The sequence below is a fragment of the Mchenga conophoros genome, linkage group LG22, assembly GCF_057382185.1.
Source record: "Mchenga conophoros isolate Kocher_MC1m ecotype Shallow Benthic linkage group LG22, M_conophoros_male_GT1.1, whole genome shotgun sequence".
Lineage (NCBI taxonomy): Eukaryota > Metazoa > Chordata > Actinopteri > Cichliformes > Cichlidae > Mchenga > Mchenga conophoros.
Window position 1 is genome coordinate 31,426,561 of NC_140546.1, and position 27,534 is coordinate 31,454,094.

The following is a 27,534-nucleotide window of genomic DNA, read 5'->3' on the forward strand; positions in this document are numbered from 1 at the left end:
CAGACAATGAATATTTTAGTCAATTGCAACTGAAGAGGCCTAAAACAAAGTGACACATCTGGTTCTGCCTGTTTTCTGCACTGACTGTAGAGCAACATCTTCTTCAATATTTCATGTAACCTGGTTTATGTTAGCTGACTTCTTCCTTTGTACAGTCCATCCCTTAATCACTGCAGTCCATTTTAACAAGCCTTTGTAATGATGTTATACAGTATAAATGTATTATATTCAGCAGGAGTGAAAGAGACACTGCCCGAAATAAAGAAAGATTTATAAAGGCTTAATGAAAGTTATGTAACCCTCATGGCAGACAGCTGTTTTCTCTCATCTCTCACAGTGAGCAGGATAATGTATTACATAAAAACCAAAGCCTCGTTCTGGGGGCGCAGCAACAAAACCCACAGCGACCTGACTGCCAGGATAAACCAGTTTACAAAGAGTTAAAAAAAATGTTTGTCCCATGTGCTGCGCGCATACAAATCTCCGCCACTGTCACAGTTAAGGATGAGAAAGGCAGCTGTTACAACAACGGAAATGTAACAATATTCGCCTTCAAAATAAAAGGCGGAAATTGGGGAAAAAAAGTGGGTTTTCGTTTTTTGTTTTTTTGCTTTGCGCCTTTACCTGGATGAAATGCCTTGTGGACATTTATACTGTAGACACCCTGCCACAGCACAAGACTGAATTCAACAGAGTTTCTAGCTCACACGTGTGGCGTGGTGTGTTTTCTAATCTGTTTACTTGTGTGAAGAGTTTTACTTTTACAGATTTGCTGCTTAAATTCAAACTCACAGTTTGTCTTCATGGTCATTGTATCAATATTACCCCCCTGAATGCGATCTGCCTCATTATTAACAATTAAATTAAGTGGACTTTATTAGCATAAATTCCAATCTATCCATTTTTCCCACTTATTAAATTCAGGGTTGGGTTGGGTATATCCCAGCTGGCTTAGGGTGAGATAGGGTGTGAGAGGTGGGGTACACCGTGGGCAGATCACCAGCCTGTCTCAGGGCTAACAGAGAAACAACCTCAACCTCTCGCCCCTCTTAATCTTTCAGTCGTCTTAAACCCACGCTGGCTCTTCTGGACAACTTTAAGGATGAATCCACCCATTCTTAGAAATCTCTGGTGTTAGACGTGTTCCTATTCTATGTCTATTTTATCCAGAATGGTCACCAGTTAACACTGATGAGTGAATTATATCCAAATCAAAAAGACTAAATGATCCTACCCTCATGTCAAAGCTGTTGGCATTTACACCTTGGTAATATCACAGATTGGCACAAAGATTTAAGAGTCAAACCTTGCAATTATGAGCCAATTATGCAACTTACATATACCGTGTACATTTAGGCCATAGCTATTCACCCTTGTGCCAAATTTAAAAAATAAAAAATCTTCTAGAAAAAAAAATCATATTGAAATAAAATTGTCTGTAGCTGAAAAAAAATGTGGTGACTTGAAGGTTGATCCCCTGCGACGCTTTTATTTTGAAGGGACGAGCGCCACAAGCGGAAGTTTGTGTCAACTCGGCATACCGCAAAGTTAAGGGAGTCACCGCCAGCGTCACAGAAAGGAAACTCATTTGGGATTTTTTAACCTGGGTGTCACAGGCCGGTGCGGCAAAACAGTCCCAGGCAGGCGTGTGTGTGTTGTTTGAGTGCAGCTGAGCGGGTTGTGTGTGTGTGTCTGGAGACACCATGTCTAAAACAGAGTGCAAAGCAGCTGAAGACATGACCGAGGCGGTGAGTTTGTTTCATGTGACCTACGTGTCCTGTAAAAAGCACAACCCGGGCAGGCAAACATCTGTGTAAGAACGAGTTTCCTTCTCTCGTCCGTTTAGATGGAGGCAACCATGCAGCGACTTGAGCAAAGATTCCAGAGCATCTCTGAACAGCTGGAGTCCAAACATATCCTTTTTTCCAGCCGTGTTTTCTTCCATTTCAGGCGCGTTTTATCCACGCAGTCAGTCAGCTCAAAGTTCTGCTTGCTAAGACACACCTGAGAACAATGAGCTCACTAATGAGACTTTCACTTTGACTCCTGTCAATGAACACGTGGCCACTAGAGGGCGACCGACCGCTACCGAGACTCTTGAACTGTTCAACTGTTGTACAAGTTTAGCGCCACTGCTACTGAAGGTAAAATAAGTCTTCTTTAAAAATCACGTCGTTTTTGGTTTTCATACAACAATCACTTAAAAGTGCAGTATGAAGAAAATCAAATGAGACAAACCTCTGTCAAATGTGACATTCTGCCTGTGACTTCTGCTACTGTATATGTTTAAATAATAATTATCTATTTAAGGCACATTGGCACCCAGTAATGAGATTTCTTCCTGTAAAAGAGTCAACAGTGAAATGTGTGTTAAAAGATGGGAATATACTCAGAAATTAAGCTTTGTCTACTAGAAAATGTGTCAGTGACGAGGGGTGATTTTGATATGTGGTTGGAGAAATCATTATTTGATCCTTTGTAAGTTTGCTCACTCACGAAGAAATGAGTGGTTATAAATGTGGTGCACACCTCAGTCAGTCAGTTACAGATACTCCTGGTCTCAGCTATTTCAGTCTATAACGCACACAAAATCAGTGTCCTCCATTCTAACCTCTCCGCCACCATTGGCAAGACCAGAGCTGTCCTGTCAAAGGACATCGATGACAAGTTTGTAGACCTGCCCAAGACCAACAGCAAGAAGTTTGGTGAGGAGGTGACAGCTGTTCACCCTGGGTCTGGAGCTGCATGTAAGATCTTGCATCATTGGATGAGGATTATCCTGAGGAGGGTATGGACCAGCATGTACACATGTACAGGCCTGTCTTAAGTTTACCACTGAACATCTAACCTGTGGTCAGATTAAACCAAAGTCGAGCTCTTTGTGTTTGGAGGAACAGAAATGCTGCATATGACCTGAAGAACACCATCCCCACAGTCAAGCACAGAGGTGGAGACATTATGCTTTGGGGGTGTTTTTCTGTTGAGGGCACAGGACGACTTTGAGATAGAGGGGCCAAAGGACAGAGCCATGTTCCACATATAAACCCCTTCTCTCAGCAAAAACACCGAAGAAGGGTCTTACAGCATGGCAGTGACCCAAAACTAAACACTCAAGCTGTTGCTGATGTAGTCAGAAAATACACACAGAAATAAAGATGCAGCTTCAAATTGCAGTAAATCATTTATTGAAAAGCAATTTCAATAAAATCGAAGCTCAGACAAAAATAAACAAAAGCGCCCTGAGAAGTTTGGATGTAAGTGCCCTGCTGCAATATGCGGGTCACTTGTGCTCTGAACACTCTGTATGCTGTGAGATGCATTAATTCTAAATGGGTAAAATCGCCAACAAGGGCTTCTCCACCGAGCACTGAGTCATATTATGTTTGAATTCAGTGACATGCAAATCATTTCTAACGTTTATTTAATGTGTTTTCCTGGATTTTTGATTGATATTATTTCATAAAAATAAAAGATTGTTCACTTACAACTAAATGAACAAACTTACAAATTTACAGCAGGGGATCAAATAGTTATTAAAAGCTAACAGAGCTGCAGCTATTGATTATTTTAGTAACGGAGTAATCTGTCAATTGTTCCATCGATTAATTGACTAATTGGATAGGATGATCTGATATCCTCGTGTTGGTGTTGTTCCCACATCATCAAAATAAATGTTGTTCCAGGTTCAACATTGCAAGTGACCAATCACATTGTTGTGACGTCATACTTTTGCAAACCAAGCGATTCATTCATTTATGAAATTCCAATGTTGCAAGAACGATATGTATAATGCTCACCGTTTATTAAAGAACAGTATCCTGAAATGCAACGAATTCAAATTGCTGGATTGGCGGACAGCGGTGGTTTCTCGCACGTTAAGAAGACGTTTTTTTCCAAAGTCACAAAAGTATGACGTCACAACAATGTGATTGCTCACTTGCAATGTTGAACCTGGAACAACATTTATTATTCTGATGATGTGGGAACAACACAGACACAAGGATATCAGATCGTGCAATTGGATAAGAAATACTGTTGAATATTTATAATCGCTAATTAATAAGACAAAAGAGAAAACATGGGTCTGTCACAATAAAATGCTCAGTGGTTTCTATTTTAGAAATTGCAGTGTTTTAAAGTTTAACTGCATACAACATCTGTCAAAAATCCCAAACAAGCCCTTTAATTGTATTTATGTGCCATGTTGAAATGTAATTTTAAAAGAAAATATTTTCTTAAATCCTATAAATATATATTAATCTCAAGTATTTAAACAACAGCATAAAAATGTACCTTTACTTCTTGGAAGACTTTCTGATGTTAACAGGAGCCAATGATGGTGTAGACATTATGTAATATTATTTATAATTCAGTGTCCAACCGAACAACCCTCAGGTCAGTGGCTCTCAGTTTAATGGCTCTTGTATGTTTTATTAGCTATGAAAAAAGCTTTTATTTTTATATTTTTAAATATTAACATGGTTTTAATTAACACAATATTTTATATTATTTCATTTTCAATCAGAAAAATGTTACAAAAGCCTTGAAATAAATATGGTCTAGTACACCCCATGCCCCCCTTTAGACTCACCCCTGTTTGCTTCAGCGAGCTGTATAATGAATGAATAAAGTGAAGAGTCCATTTGCAGGTTTTAACACAACTTCTGGAGCCTTACTGCAGATTTTTCTGAGTGTCAAACAATCAGCAAGGATGGGGCAGCTACAAAGTTTGCTCTTATTCATGTTGGAGTTTGCTGGTCAGGTGCTTTGATGACTGACGCTTGCTTTTTCCCTGTAAAGGTTTTAATGGCGATCACAGGAACAGCGCTGCTGTTTTAGGCACTAGAAGCAAGTTTTCTTTCACTCTACCTGAGCTCACAGTGTCAGTAACAGCGCTGCCTCTTTGCAGTGTGTAAACAGACTCTGTGCCAGCGTCATCATCACTGCTGCTGTTGCGTTATCAGTGTTTTTGTTCATAACTGGCAGTTTTGACAAATGTGTCCTCTGACCTCCGCTCCTGGTCTCAGAGGTGGTGTTATTCAAACGTCTGGGAAAAAATGAACATATTGTAGATGTAGTTAGCTTCATGAATGCAGACTTGTTTGTTTCTTAATGCTCACACTTGATCAGATGGGAACCCGCATCAACGACCTTGAGAGAAACGTCACTGAGCTCATGACGCAGGCTGGTATGGAGGCGCAGGCATCTTCAAAGTGACGCCAGGCTGACACCTCATCTGTCCAATGAGCTGTTTCCTGTTGTGACCTCACACTTCATCGGTCTTGAAGCGGGACTTCAGATGGTGAAGTCCCACCTGAAGTAGTGAATCTCATGTTAACATATCCTTATTTTTCCAGCTGCTATGATGTGCTGTTCAGATCATATCCAATCAGGGTTACCTCGGAGATTTATTGGAAGCAATGTCCTCCAATCAGACGGTTTTATTTTCCACTTTTCCAACTCATAAAATACAGCCTCTTACCACTTCATTAGGTACACCTGTACAATCTGGGCAATCAGTTCCAACAGTTCTGCCTCGTACTCCAGCATGACAAAGCTGACCTCTCTCATTGTGACTGGAAGCGTTCACAGAAGTCTTACTTCAGCTGTGTGCTTCTCCTCAGGACCGTCTGTGTTGGCTTTAAACATGTAATTAATGAAATACCTCTCTGAACCTCAGCCAGTTACAAGCAAGCCTGTCTTATTCAAGGCTGGGTTGATGGCTAAGCTGTTATGCAGAAATGCATCTACAGTGAAGTCTAATAAAGCAACAGCATGGTGCATTTATAAAGGCTTTATTAACGTCTTAAAACACCATTGTTTGCTTGTTTCGGTGGTTGTCTTTACTTTAACTGGCACATCACTACCCTTAATCTCTAACAACCTTCACCTCAGTAACGTCTGTGGATGTGAATTCTGGATCCTTGAGTTGTACTGATGTGGAGACCAGGAGTTCTCAAAGTTTTGATGTCTTAATGCTAATTGCAGGTTCTCCATATGACAAATGCACAAATTACACAGTTGTAGTGTTTGTAATGTGTAGGTGCACAATGTTTATGTTGGAATTTTTAATTTTTGTGCTGGTTCACTGGTTTCTAGAGATTTTGATTCTATTTGTAGCATCAGTTTGGGGTTACATGCACTCACACATGTGGCTGAACACCCAAATAGGAAAAAAAAACCCAAATCAGTTAATAGTGAGATTTCTAAGTTTCTCGTCTGTAAATGTTTTACTTTGGTACTGAGTACTTTATGAGAAAGTACTCAGTGAGCAATAAACCAGCTGCTCTTCAACAAGTGTCTCATCGTGTGGATGAAGAGGGCCACCTTCATGGACAGCACTGCTGACAGCAGTCTGCGTTCTGCTCTACAGTCTCTGACACTTAGCGGCACATGAACCAGCTGTTTACCTGCTGCGGTTCTGGTAGCTCTGAATGTTGCAGCAGATCTGCAGTCCAGCATGGTTGCAGTATGTCCACCTGACTGAAAAGATCCTCTCTCACAAAGCAGCTGAACATCGAGGCAGAGGAACATGGTGCTCTGCACTGAACTGCAACAGTGATGCACCTGGGCAGGTTCCCACCTATTAGTACGATGGCTGTTATATATCTGTGGCACTTATCAGAATTGGGCAGGTTTGGTCTGCTCTGATGGCTGTGTGTTGAACATTCTGACTGCTTTATCACAGTGTGACACAAATATCAGTGAATAGTCAGCAGTGCATTCAGTTCTGCTTGTCCACAACACACGTGCTCTTGCACAACAAGTGGTTGAGCTGGTTAAAACGCTCAACCTGAGATAAAAACATCACAGCTAGAAAATATTTTTGTTTTATTGGTGGACTATAGTCCAGCTCCTGGCGAGTTACAAGGTGAAGATACTTTAGTTATTGTTAAACTAACAATATTTACTCTATGCTTAAAATGACCAGGGAAACATTACTGCAGTGCTTACAGGCTGTTCAGTACATTCACACGTCAAATCAAGACGCGTGTCATCAGTGACAGTAGCTCATTGGGGAAAATAAGGAAAATGTTTTTCATTTATTTACTGCAAGTATTTATTTCCATTTTTTGTTGAAATATTGTGATTATAACATTGAGTCTAAATCCTGAAAGGCACTTGTTAACTTTGTATCTATGCATAAAATAAAAATGTAATTATCAGTTTAAATGTAACATTTCTGGGAGATGATGCTGTTTAATATCTATGCAGTTTTTTGTGACCTTTAATATCATTTAATGTGCAACATCAGCGTGTCCACCCTCATTAAATTTTTCTACATGTTCTCTTTGTCAGTGTAACTTTGTTTCACGTACAGCATCCAGTGTATTGAGGAAATTAGGAAAATAAAATGAATTAAACCTGTAGTAGTGAACAAGGGCCGGACTGCCCTGTGAGGAGGAGGGGCTTTAACTGAATGTGTAGCGCTAACACTTTCTACATTGCTTTGCAATATGTGGACTATAAAGGCAACAAGTTAGCAAGAAATGCAGGTAAAAATGTGAACTGTGGTGTGTTGTATTTGGAGAGTAGCTGTTTCTAAATATTAGCAAAGAAGACTCCAGATATTGGGTCTTTAAGAACTTTGACTGGTCCCTGGCTCCCCACCAGGGACGGACCAGTGGATTTAAGGTCAAAACTGCCACAGAAACATGTCGACTGCTACCAATCCAAATTCCATAAACCTGTGTGGAGAGGTGGAACATGGGAAAAGAGAAAACCCCTTTAAATCTGCTCCGGATCTGACTCATATTCTTAAAAAAGTACCCTCTAATTACTGAATGTGGTTTTCAGTTATGTTGTATGCTGTGAACAACAAGTTGATAGAAATCTTACCAGCATCCTGATCCTGCGAAGGAAGAAAAGGAAAAGCTTTTGTGATTATTTTAATCACATTATTGAATCCACTGACTGTGAGTATTAAAATTAGCTTGAGCTTAGAGGGTAAGAATGTGGAGACCACACACATTTAGGAGGTACTGTGCATTTCTTTGTTTATACCTAAATAGATGAATCACTTTTCTGGTAAAACACTGCCCCCTTGTGGAGATTAAACTTTTATTTTTAAGAGGATTAGAAATGACCAGGAAACTGGATGGGTTCAGATGGAACAAAGCACAGCTAAGAACGTATCCTTATTAACATTACCCTTTATTAATTCAAAATTGATTAAAACCCTAAAAATAGAGAATGACTGGAGAAAACATACTCTGAAGATGTGGACAACAATAAGGAAAAAAAGATGGGGGGCCCTTTGTCCATCTCGAGAGCCATGCTAGTGAGAGACAATATACAGGGTGGGCCATTTATATGGATACACCGTAATAAAATGGGAATGGTTGGTGATATTAAAGTCCTGTTTGTGGCACATTAGTATATGTGAGGGGGCAAACTCCTCAAGATGGGTGATGACCATGGTGGCCATTTAGAAGTCGGCCATCTGGGATACAACTTTTGTTTTTTCAATAGGAAGAGAGCCATGTGACACATCAAACTTATTGGTAATGTCACAAGAAAAACAATGGTGTGCTTGGTTTCAACCTAACTTTATTCTTTCATAAGTTATTTACAAGTTTCTGACCACTTATAAAATGTGTTCAATGTGCTGCCCATTGTGTTGGATTGTCAATGCAACCCTACTTCTCCCACTCTTCACACACTGATAGCAACACCGCAGGAGAAATGCCAGCACAGGCATTTTATTGTTTTGTTTTTCTTTTTTGTTTTTCTCTTAAATGGTCTTATGTCAGAGAATGTTGATATGTTGCTTGTTTGGTTGTTTATTACCAAAAAAAGTACTAAATAAAAAGTCCCCCCTCCCCCAAAAAGAGGAAGTTTCCATATTGGATGTTTAAAATTTAAACTAGGATAAAAAATGGACAGACTAAGACTTTTTCGTGCAGCTTTCACTTGCACATTGCTACACACGTTTTGTTTTTGGTTTTTTGGTAAGGTGTCTACTGCCACTCCATGCTTAATCGCAGTCACAGTGCTCTCATGCACTTGATGGTTTGACATTGGGAAAGCCTCAGAGGGGGTCAGTTTGTGAATGGGACTGGGCCCAGTTTCTTGTGTCCCTTGTGTTGCTGTATCCCAAGTGTGGGATTAAAAAGTCTAAATGCTCCTAAAATGAACTCACACTCCCCTCTAGTGGTCACATGTGCTCATTGCAGTGCATTTTCTTGTTGCTGACTGTGGTGCTGAAAGTGTCCAGCAGCATGTGCCTGCATTAGGGCTGAACGATTATGGAAAATAATCTAATTGCGATTTTTTGCCCCAATATTGCGATTGCGATGCGATTATTTTTTAAGGTATTTGTCTTCTGTATTATTAAACAAAGACAAGCAATACATCATATAGTATGGCCAATACTATATTACATTAATTTTAAACTGTTCTTTCCTGGAAGACAGACCTCTGTTATGATGACATGAGGTGATGCATGAATTGATGACTGACATTTTTATTTAACTTCTTCAATCACAACAGTATATTTGAACATACACAATAGTTTATTTTTAGCTTACAAACATCTGAGCATAAAGTGCTGACAAGGAACCCTGGTGTAAACATTAAAATGAAAGTCAGTACAATGTGCAGATTGCAGAAATATACATAAAAAAAATCAGTGGCTTTACCACACTCAGTTTTTCGACATCTGTGAACTACTAGACAGTCATTCAATTAAAAAATAATATTAAATAAATAAAACTAATAAATAAAAAATACACACATCTTACTGATCTCTGCAGTCAGTAACATTACACATAAAGTGCAAACATAATAGCAATTGTATAAACACACACACAAACACGCCTTTAAAGTTTCAAGGCGTGAAATTGGACGGTCTAGCCTTCTGATTAGCGTCACCGCTGTCTCGGTGGAGTTTAATAAACTCGGCCGTCTGCTTCTTGCTATCTAAAATATAACCAGACACTGGCGTAAATTCTCGACTGTCTCATACTTCTGTTTAATAAGTTTTCTGTTTGACGTTTAGTCAGCTGTGTGAAAACCAAGGAGAAACCCACCCGGGGGATTAATAAAGTTTTATTTTATCTAATCTAATAACTTTAATCTCAGCCAAACCGATTTACTCACGAACAAACAAAACACTGAAAAAAGCCCAACAATAACATTTTTAGGTTGTCTAAGTGACTTATATATTACGTTTAACCCGAGCAGCGAAACTCCGCGGTGATCTGAAAATGATGTGCCGGGAGTTGTGCCGTTCTCGGCCGCATCAGTAACCCTCGAGCTCCCGGCTAGCTGTCGAGCTGGTGGGTAGCAGACGCCTCTGAAAACGTCGAAGCACTTTTGCAAATATGGGATATCTTGATAAACCGAGCAGATATTTGATGTTTACACAACTACTTTCTCGCCTGAAAATATGTTAAAAGTTTATTTTGTGACCCAGAAAGATTAGTATGAGTAATTTTAAAACTTAGTAGCGGCCGCCATTGCTGGAAACTGGAGTTTGGCTGGGCCGCGCTATGAATTCTGGGATATGGTAGTAATTTGGACAGCCTTCGGCGCGTCGCTGTGACGTAATCGGTCTACAAATGCGGCCTCAGGAGGATGCAGCCCATGAATTGTATAATATAATCGCAGTATAATCGCAGCCTTTGCGGTTAGAAAATTGCACTTGATCATGTCGCGATATTATCGCAAATGCAATATATTCAGCCCTAGCCTGCATAGTAATGAAATTTGAAAAACATCAATTGTTAGATCAGACTCAGAAATCTTCTGGCAGCATCATGTGATGATGTTATTGGAATTTGCTGTTTTGTTCCTTTTGCTGTTTCACCACAATCCTGCACACAGAGCAAAAACAAACAGTTTTTATGATTTGTTTTGGAAGCTTTTTTAGCAAGAACTGGAACACAGACAGCGTGCCAGGTGTTACTCTGACCATCAGTGCAGTGCATTATTTTTTTAATGCATTAGTTTTCCTGCTGATATTTGAGATAATTCATAGAAACAGACTAAAACTCTGATCAGATGTGCTTTCTTAAACAGTATTGTGGTGTTTGTGCTTTTGTAGTTTTCCATGATAGTTGTCAGCTGTTCAACCCAATGGCACAACAGTACATTTGGACATTTTAATCATGCATGATCAAAAAGTAAGCATAACAGACACAGAGTAAGCTTTGCCTTTCTATTTTTCCATGCGAATCCAAAAAACAGCAAACCACAAAGCTGCATTTGCAGTGTTTCACCTGTAGATGGCAGTGGTATAAATCCCTTTTATTTTGCATGACTTTTCTCTCCTCCTCTTGAGACAGACACCAAATCCCCTTTGAGACCAGCAGAAATATTACACAGAAATCAAACAACACTGGCTGCATGTGTGTGTGTGTGTGTGTGTGTGTAGAGGTGGGTACATGTGTGCCTGTGCGTGAGTGCGCCTCGAATGCCGCCAGGCCTCGTTGTGATGCTCACCGAAGCCAAAGAGCAAGAACGCTGCTGACTGTGTTGCTATGGCTGCCTGTGCTAAAGCAGACATTTGCCAGCCTATGTAAGTGTGTGTTTACCCATGCGCATGGCTATGTGTACTTGGGAAACAGCCAAAGGCAGGGGAGAGGGGAGGGTGTCACGCTGATGGATTCTGCTCCCGGCACATTGTGAGCATGAGACACTTTGAGCATTGCATGATACTACTTTAGCAGTTGGGGCAGTAAATGGAGTTCACACACTTTTCTCCTCAGCGGTGGAGTGGTGAGTGGGTGTGTGGAGAGCGGTGACCGGCAGCGATTGGAGGCTGAGAGGTTCAGCCCTGTGGCCCACGCTGGGCGGGTGGGCGGTAGGGGAGGGGGGCTTTAATGGCTGTACATGGTTAGCACTCAGGTTAGGGTAAGGCACTTCAGAGAGTGTGTGTACAATTGCTCGCCCTATTTCTCCCTCTCCGTAATGCCACTTTTGCACACTTCACTTAATATGTGAGAAACAAGGTAAATGTCAATAATCCAAAGTGGTTTCCTCTCTTTTCTCTTAACGTCTTTCCATCCAGGACAAATGCCCACGTGTGCCTGAGGTTTTCCTCCCTCTGATTTCCTCATGCAGTGGAGCAGAAGCTACGATCCAGCTGTTTATCTCTCCATCACTACGAACCCAGTCACCTTTTTCAGCCCCGTCTTCCTGATGTTGCCCTTAACCCCTTCATGCATGAATTATGACAACCTCAATCAGGATTCTTTCTTAAGTATTTTTATTCATCTTTAGGCATGAAAAAAGATTTTTGAACTTTTTTAAACATGTACTTTTAAAAAAGTTTTTTTACGTGTCCACTTAGGTGGACAGCATACTTTTTAACTTATGAATTTGACAAATGAATAAATAATTTACACTGTGTTGTGTTTATGTGCAAGTATACATCAACGCTGACACAAATACAAGAAAACAGCCTTTGAATAGCTGTCCACTGTAGTGACCACTATGCATGAAAGGGTTAAGTAGCAGTAGTGCTCACTCTGACCTGATGGGAGTAGCAGCCCTTTAGAGCAGGGGTGTCAAACATAAGGCTCGGGGGCTAGAATTGGCCCGGCAAGGAGTCCAATCCGGCAAACTGGATTTTAAAATGTGGAGGGCTTAAATTGTGGAGTTTGTATTTTCATGGATTTTACAGTTGATTAAGATCTCCCCCATGGCCTCTCATACTACACCAAAGTCATTATAAGAGAGAAACAGTTAAAAGGGAGAAAAGTTCCTGTTTTTTCACCATTTACTATAGAAATTGCATGCTTTTGTTTTTTACAGTATCTCCACAGTAAGCCAGCACACAATAAATAGTAAGTGTGTTTATATTCATCTGGTCTTCTTGCACTTTTATCTAACATACAGACAGTTCGTGTTTTAGCATTAGGTACTTGATAACTTGCACTGAGCTGTTTGTTGAGTTGAAATTAGATACAGAAGTGTTGTAATTTCCACTCTGACCTCATCACAGCAGTGCTGCAGACACAATGATAGAGAAATGCGCCTGTTTGGGTTATTGTAACAGTAACTTGGCAGGTTTAGTTTATTGTGCAGTGACCATGCAGCATGAATCTAAATGTAATAAATCATTTCCCTCTGTAAGAAGTATACAGCTGTGTGTCTGTAAGCTAACAGTATAAACGTGACATATCAATATTAACATCCCTTTGTGTTTTGTTTGTTTCTGATTGTTTTGTCACTTTATACAATCAAGTGGAAATGTCTCCTTTGACAGTTTTTGTGCTATTAATTTGTCCCCTTAGTTAAAAGATATCGATAAATTAATTACCACAATGGTTATATTATAATTGGTCATATTAAGAAAGCCCCAAAATATTATGGTCAGCCCTGATTTTGGGAAGTTTAAGCTTGTTAAACTTCCCAAAATCCAACAAGTTGGCAGAACCAGAACAAATTTCTAATGAGTTTTTACCGTGCCATCTGCTCTGTGTAAATGCATTAGTATAATGTTAAAAAACGTTGAGCAGCAGGATATTCTTTTTACTTTTTGTGCAAAAAGCACTAGTTCACATGTCAGTGCCAGGATTGCACGTGGGCAGCTTCAGTTCCGACACCTTGTTCTTCGTGTTATACTGTTTTAGTCTGTACTGATACCACTTGGATAACACGAGAGCACTGAGCGCCCCTGTGGCGTTGTGGCACTGCTGTCTGTCAGATCACCACAAAATGGAAGGTACTCAACCAACAGCCGTAATCCCTCGGATGACCAAAATCTCCCTTGCAGTTGTGGAAAATGGAACAGTTTCATAAAGGATGCTTGAATGTTGCTTCACCTGTGAACATCCACAGAGGATCACCTCTGCTCTCCTCTCCTGAAAGTCTTAAATTTCACAGGAAAACAAAGAGTGCATGAACCAAGAGAGGTTGTTCTAAGATCGGAGGTAAATAATAGGACGGGTCCCTCTTCTACGACACGACAAACAAGCTTACACACATGTATACGGAAGACACCTGTGTGTTGCCGGTCGCCTGAGGCTCTTTGATTCCTGCCGTGCTTTAATCTGTGCTGTGCTCTTGCCTGCCTTTGAAGTGAAAATCCCTGTCACCTTCGCCTCTGGCTCGGCCACATTCGCCCTCATTCTCTGCACACACACATGCAAACAAACCACAAATGACCACCTGTTATCTTTGTCATTGTAATTTCAGAGTCGCAGCTCATTTAGGAGCCTAACTCACAGTCACATGTATGTTCTGTTCTACTGTGCCAACAGTGAGCTAAATTTACCCCGGCAGTTATTTTAGGGTCTTTATAACATACATCACTCCCTGTCTGCCGTAATACATTTCTATCCACAGGAATAGAAACAGACTTCCAACTTTGTTCTGGGACAAAAGTCAATTCATGGCTGGAACAAAGAAGGGGCAGTGGATGGCGTAAAGAGCACCAGAAAGCGGAAAGGGCTTCAGTACAGAAGGGGAGAAAACTTCTATATGCTGGATAGGAAATTAAAATGATCTTCTTGCACGTTTCCACATTTTTTTTCCATAGAAGTGTTTGAAATAATAGATACAGTTTAATTTAGGATTTTTGAATCACATGATTCTATTGTAATAAAATACCTTCCTGCATCGTGATCCCCTTTAAGGCATCCAACATTTTGATTCTAGCCGTAGCCCGGTAGCCTCCTGATAGCAGTCACCTTTAGCCACCACAACTTGCTGCTTCTTACACACACAGTGGAGTTTCTGCCATGGTTTAATTACACTGCTAATGCTCAGTTATTTGTATTGTCAATGATGCTGTTAAAGGAATGTAAAACATAGAGCACTAAAGCTCTTTAAAGTAATAATGTGTGCTAGAGATTTAAGTTTGTCAGCAGAGAACTGTGGGGGGTTTTCTTCTGCAAGGTTAGCTAAAAAGCTAGCTAGTTGAGCTAATGGTGCTGTAACATTAGTTCAGGAACTGAAAAAAAAAGCATTTTTTAATATTTCTAGCTTTTGTTACAAGAAAGGCCATTAATGGTTCTAAAGAAGCAGTCTAACATACAAATACAATCATTGTAGGTGTTAATAGTCTATTTCTATCAAAAAGTACATCTCTCTGTTTGGATGTTAAAGTTTACCTTATCAAAAGGTAAGAGTCAGAGGTTTATTTTGTACATTTACCACTCTGAGGCAAGTGTGAAAAGCAGAGAACTGGTGACAGTGTGAGTTACCATTGTTGGACTGCAACATTAGCGGTAGCAGTGGTGTTTCCCTATCACCTGCTGCTCTTTCAGTCCAACAGTGCAGCTCATTTCAATAGTAATTTACAAATAGCCAGCTTGTGAGGCATCCAGGGAACATCAGTAAATTGTAGCGTGCCCCAGTAGTCTGCATGTTTGACATTTAGCCACGTGATTGACCTCAACATTACAACCAGCTTGCTAATACTGCGTAGGTCGCCCCTGTGCTCTTACCTGTTGCGACACAGATGTGGGTCCTGTTGTGTCTGGCACTAGGATGTTGTAGGTTTTGGGATGGGGCCTCAGTGGAGCGAGCTAATCTCAGTGCATCTTGCGAAAGCTTGATTGGATTGGGATTTGGGGAGTTTGGAGGTTGGGTCAGTGCCTTTGGCTCCCTGTTGTGTTCTTCAAGTCTTTTCTAAGCTGTTTGGATGTGTGGAGGTGTACTCTGTCTTTTCGGAAGATGCTGCCGTCACCGGGGATTACTCCTGCAATGGAGGTGTGCTTGGCCTGCTGCAGTGTTTCGGTGGGTGGTACTCATCACACTAATGAAATTTGGGCACAGAGATACAAAGAATGCTTCTCAAGTATGACTCTGTTCTCTTCATTTGCATCAAAGAAGCATTAAAAAGACTTGGATTGCTGGGGAATTATCATCATCAGCACTAATCAGAAATCAGAAATCAGAAAGGGTTTTATTGCCAAATGTTGAGCAGGTTAACAACATTAGGAAATTGCTGCGGTGCTTCAGTGCAAACATACTGTCATAAATTGCGCTTAAATAGGCATGAAAAAAATAGAAGTAAGAATAAGAATTAAAAGTGCTACGTAGAAAGATATATGCATGAGATATACATGAGATATATACATGAGAATAAGAATTAAAGTGCTACGTAGAAAGATATATACATGAGTGCAGGTGGTGATCAGTGCCAAACATGGAATGATCCAGTGAACACAGCATAGGGTCATGTGTTAGTGGTGGGAACAGTCGTACGTTTATTGTTCATGTGTCCAACAGCAGAGGGGAAGAAACTGTTCTTATGGCGAGAGGTTCTGGTGCGAATGGACCGGAGCCTCCTGCCTCCTGCCTCCTGCCTAATGGATAAAACAGTGTTGTAGATGAACAAGATTTGGTTGATGAACCAGATTGTTCTCTGGACTCTGGAGAAGCGCTTATGAAAGAGCTGTTACAATGTACTTGTGCTTTTTGATTGTTATTGCAATAACAGAATCAATGCTTAAAAGACAGCAAGTTCAGGGTGCGATCAAGTTTTTTCTTTTTTATTGGTGCACACCCTCACCGTTTGATCCCACAAATTTATCTATTTTACTCTAAGTAATATTTAAGATATAATTTAAAATAGAAACATCAAAATGTATCAAATGAGTTTGGAACTAGCATTTAAGATCATTAACCATTGGGAAAGTATTTAATGAGGTCCTAAAGCCATTAAGTAAATTGGGTAATTATCGTGTATACACTCACTGGACACTTTGTTAGGTACAACAACACAACTGCCTTCATTCTTCATGGCCCAGTTTTCACAGTGTGCTTGAAAAATTCATCAGATATTTTGGTCACGAACTGAGATCTGGTGCCTGTGGAGAACGTTTGACTGCAGTGACCTCACAGGAAACCAGTTTAAGGTGGTTTGAGCTTTGTGAAGTGACCATTATCATCAGAAGATGGTACACCATAGCTATTAAAGGATGGACATGGTCAACAATAATACTCAAAGTCAACTGGTACTAAGAGGTCCAAAGTGTGCCAAGAAAATATCCCCCACTCTATTACACCACCACCAGCAGACTGAACTGTTGACACGATACTGAGTTAAAAGTCAGGCTGAATTTTAGTGTTCAAAGAAAAAGCTGATGATCATTAATAAAGATGTGCTACTATTACTAATAAAATTAATAACTGTTAATAATAATAACTAGTATGTTTTAACACATTTAACAACTTCAAGCAAAAAACGTGCATGTGTACACACACCTGTTCACATGTGTGCTTTTCATCTCCTGGGCCTGTCTATTCCCAGAATCCCCCCAACTTGCACAGTCATGTCACTGAATCGGAGACACACACACACACACACACACACACACGCACACACACACACACACACACACACACACGCACACACACACACACACACACACACACACACACACGCACACACACACACACACACACACACACGCACACACACACACACACACACACACGCACGCACGCACGCACGCACGCACGCACGCACACACACACCTGTTGCAGGGAAACACACTGCTGCTTCAATGCCATGGCTACCGAGAAATTGACCCAGTTTCCATGGTGACAGAGATGGGGTCGGTTGCCAGCTGCCAATCCCTGGACACACCCATGTCTCACTGACACAAAGAGATAGAGAGGGATGAAGCGATTGGAAATAAGATGGGAACATGTGGAGAGAAGATGGAAAAACGAAACGACAAAAGAATCAGAGAAAGGTGTGGCGATCAAAGCTGACTAGATGGAGAATTGAGGGAAATTGAGAGTGGAGACACTTGAAAAGCAATTTGAAAAACAGGCTGAGTGTGTTCTAAGTTGAACATATGGGAAAAAATCAATCAATCAATCAATCAAAATTTATTTATATAGCACATTTTTAAGACTGAAGTACACCAAAGTGCTTTCCAGTAAAATCGCAGTACAAATAAAATCACACTAAAATATAAATTACAAATATATAAAATATAAGATAATTACATAATCTAAATACAGAGCCAGATGTAAATTTCCCTAATTCGCCTTAAATGCCAGATCAAACAAATACGTTTTTAAACGTGATTTAAAAGACTGAATGGAATCTGACGCGCGAATATGAAGAGGGAGAGTATTCCATAGCCTGGGTGCAGCAACGGCAAAGGCACGGTCTCCTCTGCATTCAGGAGATTTGAAATTGAGGTATAAAAACAGGTAAGAACACAGGTTATGACAGAAAAAAAGAATATACATTTGATATACAGTGGGGCAAAAAGTATTTAGTCAGCCACCGATTGTGCAAGTTCCCCCACTTAAAATGATGACAGAGGTCAGTAATTTGCACCAGAGGTACACTTCAACTGTGAGAGACAGAATCTGAAAAAAAAATCCATGAATCCACATGGTAGGATTTGTAAAGAGTTTATTCTTAAATCAGGGTGGAAAATAAGTATTTGGTCAATAACAAAAATACAACTCAATACTTTGTAACATAACCTTTGTTGGCAATAACAGAGGTCAAACAGAGGTTTGCACACACAGTAGCTGGTATTTTGGCCCATTCCTCCATGCAGATCTTCTCGACAGCAGTGATGTTTTGGGGCTGTCGCCGAGCAACACGGACTTTCAACTCCCACCACAGATTTTCTATGGGGTTGAGGTCTGGAGACTGGCTAGGCCACTCCAGGACTTTCAAATGCTTCTTACGGAGCCACTCCTTTGTTGCCCGGGCGGTGTGTTTTGGATCATTGTCATGTTGGAAGACCCAGCCTTGTTTCATCTTCAAAGTTCTCACTGATGGAAGGAGGTTTTGGCTCAAAATCTCACGATACATGGCCCCATTCATTCTGTCCTTAACACGGATCAGTCGTCCTGTCCCCTTGGCAGAAAAACAGCCCCATAGCATGATGTTTCCACCCCCATGCTTCACAGTAGGTATGGTGTTCTTGGGATGCAACTCAGTATTCGTCTTCCTCCAAACATGACGAGTTGAGTTTATACCAAAAAGTTCTACTTTGGTTTCATCTGACCACATGACATTCTCCCAATCCTCTGCTGTATCATCCATGTGCTCTCTGGCAAACTTCAGACGGGCCTGGACATGCACTGGCTTCAGCAGCGGAACACGTCTGGCACTGCGGGATTTGATTCCCTGCCGTTGTAGTGTGTTACTGATGGTGACCTTTGTTACTTTGGTCCCAGCTCTCTGCAGGTCATTCACCAGGTCTCCCCGTGTGGTTCTGGGATCTTTGCTCACCGTTCTCATGATCATTTTGACCCCACGGGATGAGATCTTGCGTGGAGCCCCAGATCGAGGGAGATTATCAGTGGTCTTGTATGTCTTCCATTTTCTGATGATTGCTCCCACAGTTGATTTTTTCACACCAAGCTGCTTGCCTATTGTAGATTCACTCTTCCCAGTCTGGTGCAGGTCTACAATACTTTTCCTGGTGTCCTTTGAAAGCTCTTTGGTCTTGGCCATGGCGGAGTTTGGAGTCTGACTGTTTGAGGCTGTGGACAGGTGTCTTTTATACAGATGATGAGTTCAAACAGGTGCCATTCATACAGGTAACGAGTGGGGGACAGAAAAGCTTCTTACAGAAGACGTTACAGGTCTGTGAGAGCCAGAGATTTTCCTTGTTTGAGGTGACCAAATACTTATTTTCCACCCTAATTTACGAATAAATTCTTTACAAATCCTACCATGTGAATTCATGGATTTTTTTTTCACATTCTGTCTCTCACAGTTGAAGTGTACCTCTGGTGCAAATTACTGACCTCTGTCATCATTTTAAGTGGGGGAACTTGCACAATCGGTGGCTGACAATACTTTTTTGCCCCACTGTAGTAGGAAAAAAAAGTATTTTTTATGTGTGAGGAACACTGCGTGCTCATTAGTGAATGAGTTATTAGCCAATGAACACAGCCTGGTCAATCCTCATTTATGACTCTATGACTATTATATTATATTATATTATATTATATTATATTATATTATATTATATTATATTATTATTATTATTATTATTATTATTATTATATTATCATCTATGACTCTAAAAATTTATCTTCACGTGGTGTTCAAACAGACTTGAAACTAATGACTTGAGCCCATAAACTTACCAGAGAAGTGTCAGCCATGTTAATGTCAGCTGTAAAAATATGCAGGTTTAAGGGCGCCTGCATTGGGTTTAATTCTTGGGCCGGGAAGCTACGCCCGTCTTTTACTTATAGTTCATGAGTGTAATTGTAAATAACGTTAACAAGCACTAGAAACAGATAATTGACAACAGTGTGATTGCCAGTGAAGATGGCCCCAATCCCAGCCTTGTCCCCAGTGGACTAACTGATGGGAAACCTGGACCCTGGCATTCATGTGAACGTTACTTTGGCTGTGTTCAAACAGTCAACTTAAAAAATTTGTAATGCCCTATAGTGTGTCAGTCACTGTGAAGTGCTGTTTGAAATCTGTACTGTAAATCTGAACCAGTCCATAGTGCATGTCAAAGTCACCATAGCGTATATTATTCATTACACAAATCTGTTATCAGAAGAAAAAAAAGAGTCAGGAGTTAAGGATGGCCTGGTTAGTGTTTCTCCTCAGACCTCTCAGTGGCTCATCTCCTTCTCTGTTCAAGCAGTTCAATTATGTTTTATTTATATAGTGCAAAATCACAACAGTAGTCACAACAAGGTGCTTTATGTTGTAAGGTAGAGACCCTACAATACTACAGAGAAAATCCCAATAATGGCAATTTAAGAAAGCACTTGGCGACAGTGGGAAGGAAAAACTCAATTTTAATAGGAAGAAGCTTCTGGGAGAACCAGGCTCAGGGAGGGACAGCCATCTGCTACAAGTGGTTGAAGCAACAGGATAAAAGTTTACCTGCTAAGTCTAAACTGTAACTACGTTACGTAGGAGTTGCGTCAGTGCCTGATGTTTGGGACGGTGACATTAGCTAGTTTTATCGTCATAATGACAAACAATTACCAGAGCCAGTCTGGGAAAATCTCTATGCTGAAGAATCCTTGGGCAAACTACCGAAACCTATCCAGTTTTAAGTGATGACGTGATGAATCCTGCTTCCGGGCCCAAACTACTTTGCGTTTAATAAGGCTGTTGTGTTTTTATAATAATAATGGATTGGATTTATATAGCGCTTTTCAAGGCACCCAAAGCGCTTTACAATGCCACTATTCATTCACTTCCCTTCGGGAACCCTCACGTTAACTTTTATTGACTGGAAAAAGGTTAGCGCTCATTCTCCAGATTCACTGTTTTAATTATGCTAATATAGCTGTGTCGCTAGCGATCACGTAGCACATCATTATATACCAGCTAGCCAAACTTCAGTAACCCTACAAACGTCACTGCTGTTTAGTTTCCTGTCTACATTTATGTCGGAAGTGATAGCAGAGCTGTACGTTTTAATTTGTTTCGGAAATCCCTCAGTCAGAACACGGTATATTATATTTAGATGGAAACTAGTGACCCAACTCCCTGCTAACTTCTGACTCCGTTAAATTACATCAATTCTGTTTTCATGGATGCCTGGATGTTAAACTTAATTGTTACACCTGGTAGAGCAGAACGCTGATCATTTTATTACAGATGAAAGAATTTAGACAGTTTTTAACTCTCAGTGATGCCGTGCGGCATCATTTGATTTAGGGACCTGCAGCGGAGTTTGGGCCCAGAATTGGCTAATGACATCAGACTTAAAGACCAGATAAAGTCCCCAGTGCATCAGCTTGAAGTAGTACTAAAAGGCATAGAATAAAGTGCTGTAATACTGTCTAGGAGTGCATGAATGCTCCTTTTAAGTACCACTCTATTTACCATTTTCATGCTAGCTGCCTGTTAGTAACTTTTTCCACATACAACCGTGGACAGTGTATAGGATGTGGTGAAGCCAATGCAGTAGTGCCTTAAACCTGCATTCTTTGTAAAGTGAGCTCACTAAACACTTTTCTGAAGAGGTTATGGGGACAGTGATCACCTTCAGGTCATTTTGTACTTTATTATTTATCATTTTGAGATTCAGAAAGCATGTGCTCACGGCTTGTGACTCACTTGACCTCCAGATTCCCCCGAGTTTCACATTACGAAGCTTCTGTAAGCAAACAACACAGTCAGAGGTCTTGTAGAGTCCATGCCCCTACAAGTCAGAGCTTTTCAGGTGGCATAATGCAAACCTGCACCTTACCTAGCTACGCAATATTAAGCATGTAGTTTTAATGTCATGTCTGATCAGTGATAACGCTACTTCCTCCCTCCTTCCCTCTTCTTTTTTCCTCCCCTGCTCCATCCCACAGCTAATTAAGGATCTGTCAGACTACCTTCTGCTCTCTTCCTTCTTTTTTTTTCTCTGATCATGCCTTTTTCCTCTTTCCATGTTAAGTCACTGGAGTGGAGTCATTGTCCAATCATCACCCACCCACCCCCATGGCCACGCGTTCTCCCCTCATTCATCTCTCTCTGTCTGCTCCCTTTTTGTCCCCTCATGATTAACGATTGAGTGCCCAAGGTGGTACATCCATTGGTCGGCTTAAAGACAGAGTCATTAACAACAGAGAGAGGTCTTGAGAGGTGAGAGTCGTTAGCTTTCTGTTAAAAAAGAGAGCCAAGATGAAAGTTTCAGTGAAAGAACTGAATGTGGACTTTAAGACCAGTGCTAGTACATATTTTTAAGTATTCTTACTATAATACACTCATGGATACATTTAATTTTCATGCAGGCAATAACTTTGCCAACAGGGGACACAAAAGATGTCCTTGGTAGCCTTTTTTCCTACTTCAGGGAAAACAGTGGTTGCAAACTGTTGCAGTGAATTTGCAATCTTGTTGCCTCTGAAACGGTTATTTCGAGGGTTGGGACCCAGTCTGCAACCACTCACAGCCAGCTGCCATCTTCACAGCAACTTTGATGCATCAAGATGGCAATAAAATGGCAAAAACAGCAACAAGATGGAGTCAGTCTGTGATTGAATGAGGCCAAGTTGACAATTGAATGCAATCTGTTTGAGATAATATGTCAGTTTACTATGATAACATCACAAATCTGTTGCTGTCTATTTACGCAGAAATTACTTTAACTTCTTGTATTCAGATTTGAAACAAAAATTCAGAATTTCCTCCACAAACAGCGATGTCATTGCTGCAGGACTGCAGTATATGTAACATAGTTACCTGGCAACCTTGCTTCATATAGGAATATAACCTGAATGCAAGCAGCTGGCAGCCGGTTCAGTCAAGCCCCTGTTGTAAAGAGACACATCACAGATGAGTTGTGCTCTTCGGCACAGACTGATTGCAGCATGTTCTTAACCTGTCTGCATAAATTTGGATGGCAATTAATTGCTCAACCTCTGGGTCACCAACTGGCTGCTCCAACTACTTGAAATCAGTCTCCAACAGCAAAAAAGGTAATGCAATCACTGATTTTTCCTCGTCAGAAGGAGGTTGGCATCCGGTCTTTACAGTATGATGATTTTTAACCTTGGTGCCAAAATTTCAAGTCTTGTTGAATATACATGATTGTTTTTTGACACTATGGCCCCCATTAGAGTTTAAACACAACTAAATCAGGGTATGCCTTATTAGGTGATTGAGCCACTAGCCTATGACCGTGCAGCGTCCCTCTCTGTGACATTAACCCACCGCTTGTCTCATCTGGTTTCAAAACAAAAACACGGTGATGCCAGAAACACTTTGCTTGATGCTTTAGGTCCTTTGCATACCAGTTGGTGCCATCATGGTGGCTTTGTCCGTGTTTTATATACACTCTGTGATTGTAACCTGCAAAAGAGGCAGTAGCAATTCCAGCTTTATACAATCTTAGTCAAGCTTGCTAGTGTTAGCTTAAAACTTAGCACCACCCCGTAAAAATGCAAACATGGTGATGGCCCAAACTAGGGTTGCCAACCGTCCCTTAAAATACGGAATCGTCCCGTATTTCGAAACAAAAGTACACGTCCCGTATTGAGCTAATAAGGGATGCACTTTGTCCCGTAATACAGTGAGAATCAAAAGTAGTCTATAAATGTTTATGGAATTAACACTTTGTTTGAAAACATAATTCCCAGCCCCTCTCCTGCTTTGTGACCAATGAGCTGACAGCACACTTATGACAATTCAAGTATGACAATTCAGATTACCGCTCATCTCATTGGTCGAGGAAAGGTCGCTTGCGGAGAAAATACCGGAAGACAACAGATGACCACAACAAGAAGCATGGCCAACAGGGGAACAAACGCCGACTCTGCGGTGCAAGTCTCGGATGACAGTACACCTAAAGCTGGGCAGACACTGTGCGATTTTCAAACTGCACGATTGACTCGCAGGGGTTAGAAGTTCGTATGTCACGATGTACTCTCACACTATACCGCCCGATGCTCTGATGCGACCTGAGTGCTCACACTGTGCCTCCATAACATGAAGGTTATAACAGAAAATCTGTCGCTCTCTCTCTCTGTCTTTCACTCACACAGACACACCACCACCATCAACTTTGCTAAATTGCTAATGAAAAACATTGATCAGGCAGCTGTGATTGAGCAGCAATGTAAATCCAACTATTTTCACGGTTGTTGTGGTCGTGATAATTTTGTGATGCCACATCGAAAAGGCTCGGATGAGCTTTCCAAAGTTCTACAAGTTGTGCCTCCATCGCTTGTGTCCAGATCACACGCTGCACAGCCGTGCTGCGCCGTCTTTTTCACCAACGTTTACGTTTGCGCGTGAGCAGTGTGAGCGCCTGTGGTGACACCCTCACGAGCGATTGATGATCGGGAGCTGGTCGTGAGGTGTTAATCACTTCTCGTTACCCCACGTATACTACACGACTCACGATGAAGGCCAAAATCGGTCCGATCACTCAAAAATCGGCTCAAAATGGGCCAAAAACCGCACAGTGTAAGCCCAGCATTAGAGCAGCAATGTTTGTTCCCCTCAGAGAAAGGGAAGAATGGGAAAAGGAAAACACCTGGCTGGAAAACGTTAATATGGGCATGTGCAGTGAATATCAGCGCTATGTGGCCAGAAGTGTGATAATATAATTTATTTTGTGTAATAAACAACTGCAAGGATAGATGATTACAACAAATAGATGACTAATACATAAAAGTAATACATAGATGAATAATGATGAGTTATGATGCGTAATCATGGGAACAAGCGGGTTTACAAACAGGAGCAGCTGATTAGCATTAGAAAAGCTGAAATAATACCTCAACTGAAGCCAATTGTACTAAATGCACTAAATGTGCACTGTTACAAGAATATTTTTCTTTCTATTGTTTTCTATTATTTTAAGTTAAGCAGGACAGAGTGCTTTTAAAGAAAGATTTACTTATATTCTCAAAAGTTAAGCATGACAGGCTTCTGTTTAAGAAAGAGACCTGTTTTACTGTGTTAATGTTGTCATTTTGAGCTAAAAATAAATGGCTAAATGATCATTTGTTTCACATGTGTTCATATCACAAAGAATAGAATATGCATCTACTTAAATCAACTTCAAGTCAAATAGTTAAAAAAATAATTTCACACACAAAAAAAGAGCTAGAAAATTCACCACACTGGGAAGGGTGAAGACAACTGGGTCGCCCGGCCCTGGCCACGAGGTGTCCCTTATTTATTTTTCAGGGAGTTGGCAACCCTAGCCAAAACCCTAAAATTGAGACTTGGTAATGTGGTGCGCCAAATCAGTGGGTGATGTCATGGTGGCTATGTCCACCATTTATACAGTCTTTGTGAGATTTTATTGAGACCATAAACTGATCAGGACAGTCACAGATTGTGTCCACAGAAGCACATAGACGTTAGCTTTGCTTATTATACCTGGAAACTATGGCGATCTTTTATATGCAGCCAGTGGTTTTAGCATATCAGAGGAATATGCTGGATTAGCAGATCAGACGTTCAGGTTTTACTGTGGGCTGAATGAATATACTTCCACGATGAGACGATTTGTCTCATTATCTATCTCTAGCTTTCCTCTCAGTCAGCTCATTTTAAAAAAACTCCGACACACTTCATGACTATCTGGAATGTTAAGGCTGAACTAAGATAAATAAATAAAAATAAGTAGTAATAATAATAATGTTTTATTTACATACCCCCTTTTCTGTAGATGTTGTGCATTTCTGCACACAGAGTGCATTTTTATTGGTCTGAAGTCATTTTGCCTGCGGCAGACAGTTTCTGTCTAAAGAGCCAAATGAAATGGCAGAAGTTGACCTGCGATGGAGAGGCCATCTCAAGACATTTTCCGTAATCTCTTTACATCGCCACAGGCGGGAGAGGAGAAGCAAAAACAAAAAAGGAAGGAGGAGAACAAGGAGCAAAAAACCGAGGGTCGTCTAAAGAGGAGACGAGAGAAATCTGATTTCTCTCGTCTCAGTGGAGCCTGTTGCAGACACAGCGGTAGGTTTGAATCATGAAAAAGTGACAGTAAAAGTTGTCGAGCGCTGTGTGAAGTACAATGACTTTGCCCCGTCAGTCCATAAAAAACTGAAACACACATACACACGCTCGCACACACCAAGTGTTCAAGGCTGTGTTTAATCATCAGTGCTGGTAATTAGCTGCTATGTCTCCTAGACACTCATCATCTCCCTCTCGCACACCCTCATTGTCACCCTTGAGAGTTTGTAAGAAGGGGATTAAAAAGAAGAAGGAGGAAAGAAGGAAAGGCAATGAGAGAGGATGAATAAGAAATATGGATCTTATGCAGAAAAACCAAAGTTATAATGTCATCTACAATTACTATTTTGTCATATGTTACTCAGTGGTTAAGTGTAGACTTGAATAGATCAGTGACGCGACATCTCTTACAAGTATTTGAGACTGAAATGTGACTGAGCCAACTGACATGGATTCTCTCCATATGGTAAAAAGCTGCGACGCATCATTCAAGTGAAAGTGTGCAGAAATAGCCTCAACAGGGCCTGTCCCCAGTGACGACGCAAGTTGACATTGAAATTAGTCGTTATTCTCTCTGGACTGAGACCCAGGGAGGAAAAGCTCCAGTGAATTTATTATGTAACAACAGACAGACAGCAACAAGCTATTAGCATGATGTGATTTCTGAGTCAGTTTGATCACACAGATCAGCCTGAGCACTGATCTCTGTCATGGAAGCAGCCATCGTGACAGTTTCTTTTTGAGCCCCCATGGATGAGAGGCTGGGGTGCTAAATTATTAGCTAATGCTCACAAACTTAGTAAGCAAGTTGCATTCATCAACTCTATAGGAGCATCTCACAGACACAGGCACTAATTTAGCAATAAAGGACTTTCAACGAAAATGATCGAATTTTATTTAACAAAACTGGAGCTCGGACTTCTTAGATAGCCTGCCAGGACAAACGCTGCACGGCATTTGGAAGTGGCAGACACCAGCCAGCTATTGACACGTCTGTTGGTATCAGTTTGTCCATCGAAGCTGTCACACTGTGAATTTTAAGCTTTAATAAGTTAAAAGTTTCAGTCTGTGTGCTTTAAAGAATCTGGTCCATTAACTTAAATTAGCTATTAAACTAAAAACGTTGCTTTTGGAGCTAACCTCATGTCTGTATTTGGAAGAGTGTAATTTTTGGTACTTGGGACGAATCTGTGTGTTTG

The 27,534-nt window shown here is 40.8% G+C and overlaps 1 protein-coding gene and 1 long non-coding RNA gene across 2 annotated transcripts; both read left to right on the plus strand.

The window, feature by feature from the left end:
- The first annotated feature begins 1,673 nt into the window (after positions 1-1,673).
- Positions 1,674-7,288, plus strand: hsbp1l1 (heat shock factor binding protein 1 like 1). The gene is made up of 3 exons (XM_085263242.1): positions 1,674-1,748; positions 1,847-1,911; positions 5,121-7,288. Exons 1-3 carry the CDS (start codon positions 1,704-1,706, stop codon positions 5,215-5,217), a joined length of 207 nt encoding a protein of 68 aa, XP_085119368.1. The 5' UTR covers positions 1,674-1,703; the 3' UTR covers positions 5,218-7,288.
- A 4,031-nt stretch (positions 7,289-11,319) lies between these two features.
- LOC146549733 (uncharacterized) lies at positions 11,320-12,352 on the plus strand. The gene is made up of 2 exons (XR_014890518.1): positions 11,320-11,521; positions 12,014-12,352. It is a non-coding gene; the product is annotated as an uncharacterized LOC146549733 (long non-coding RNA).
- Positions 12,353-27,534: the final 15,182 nt, after the last annotated feature.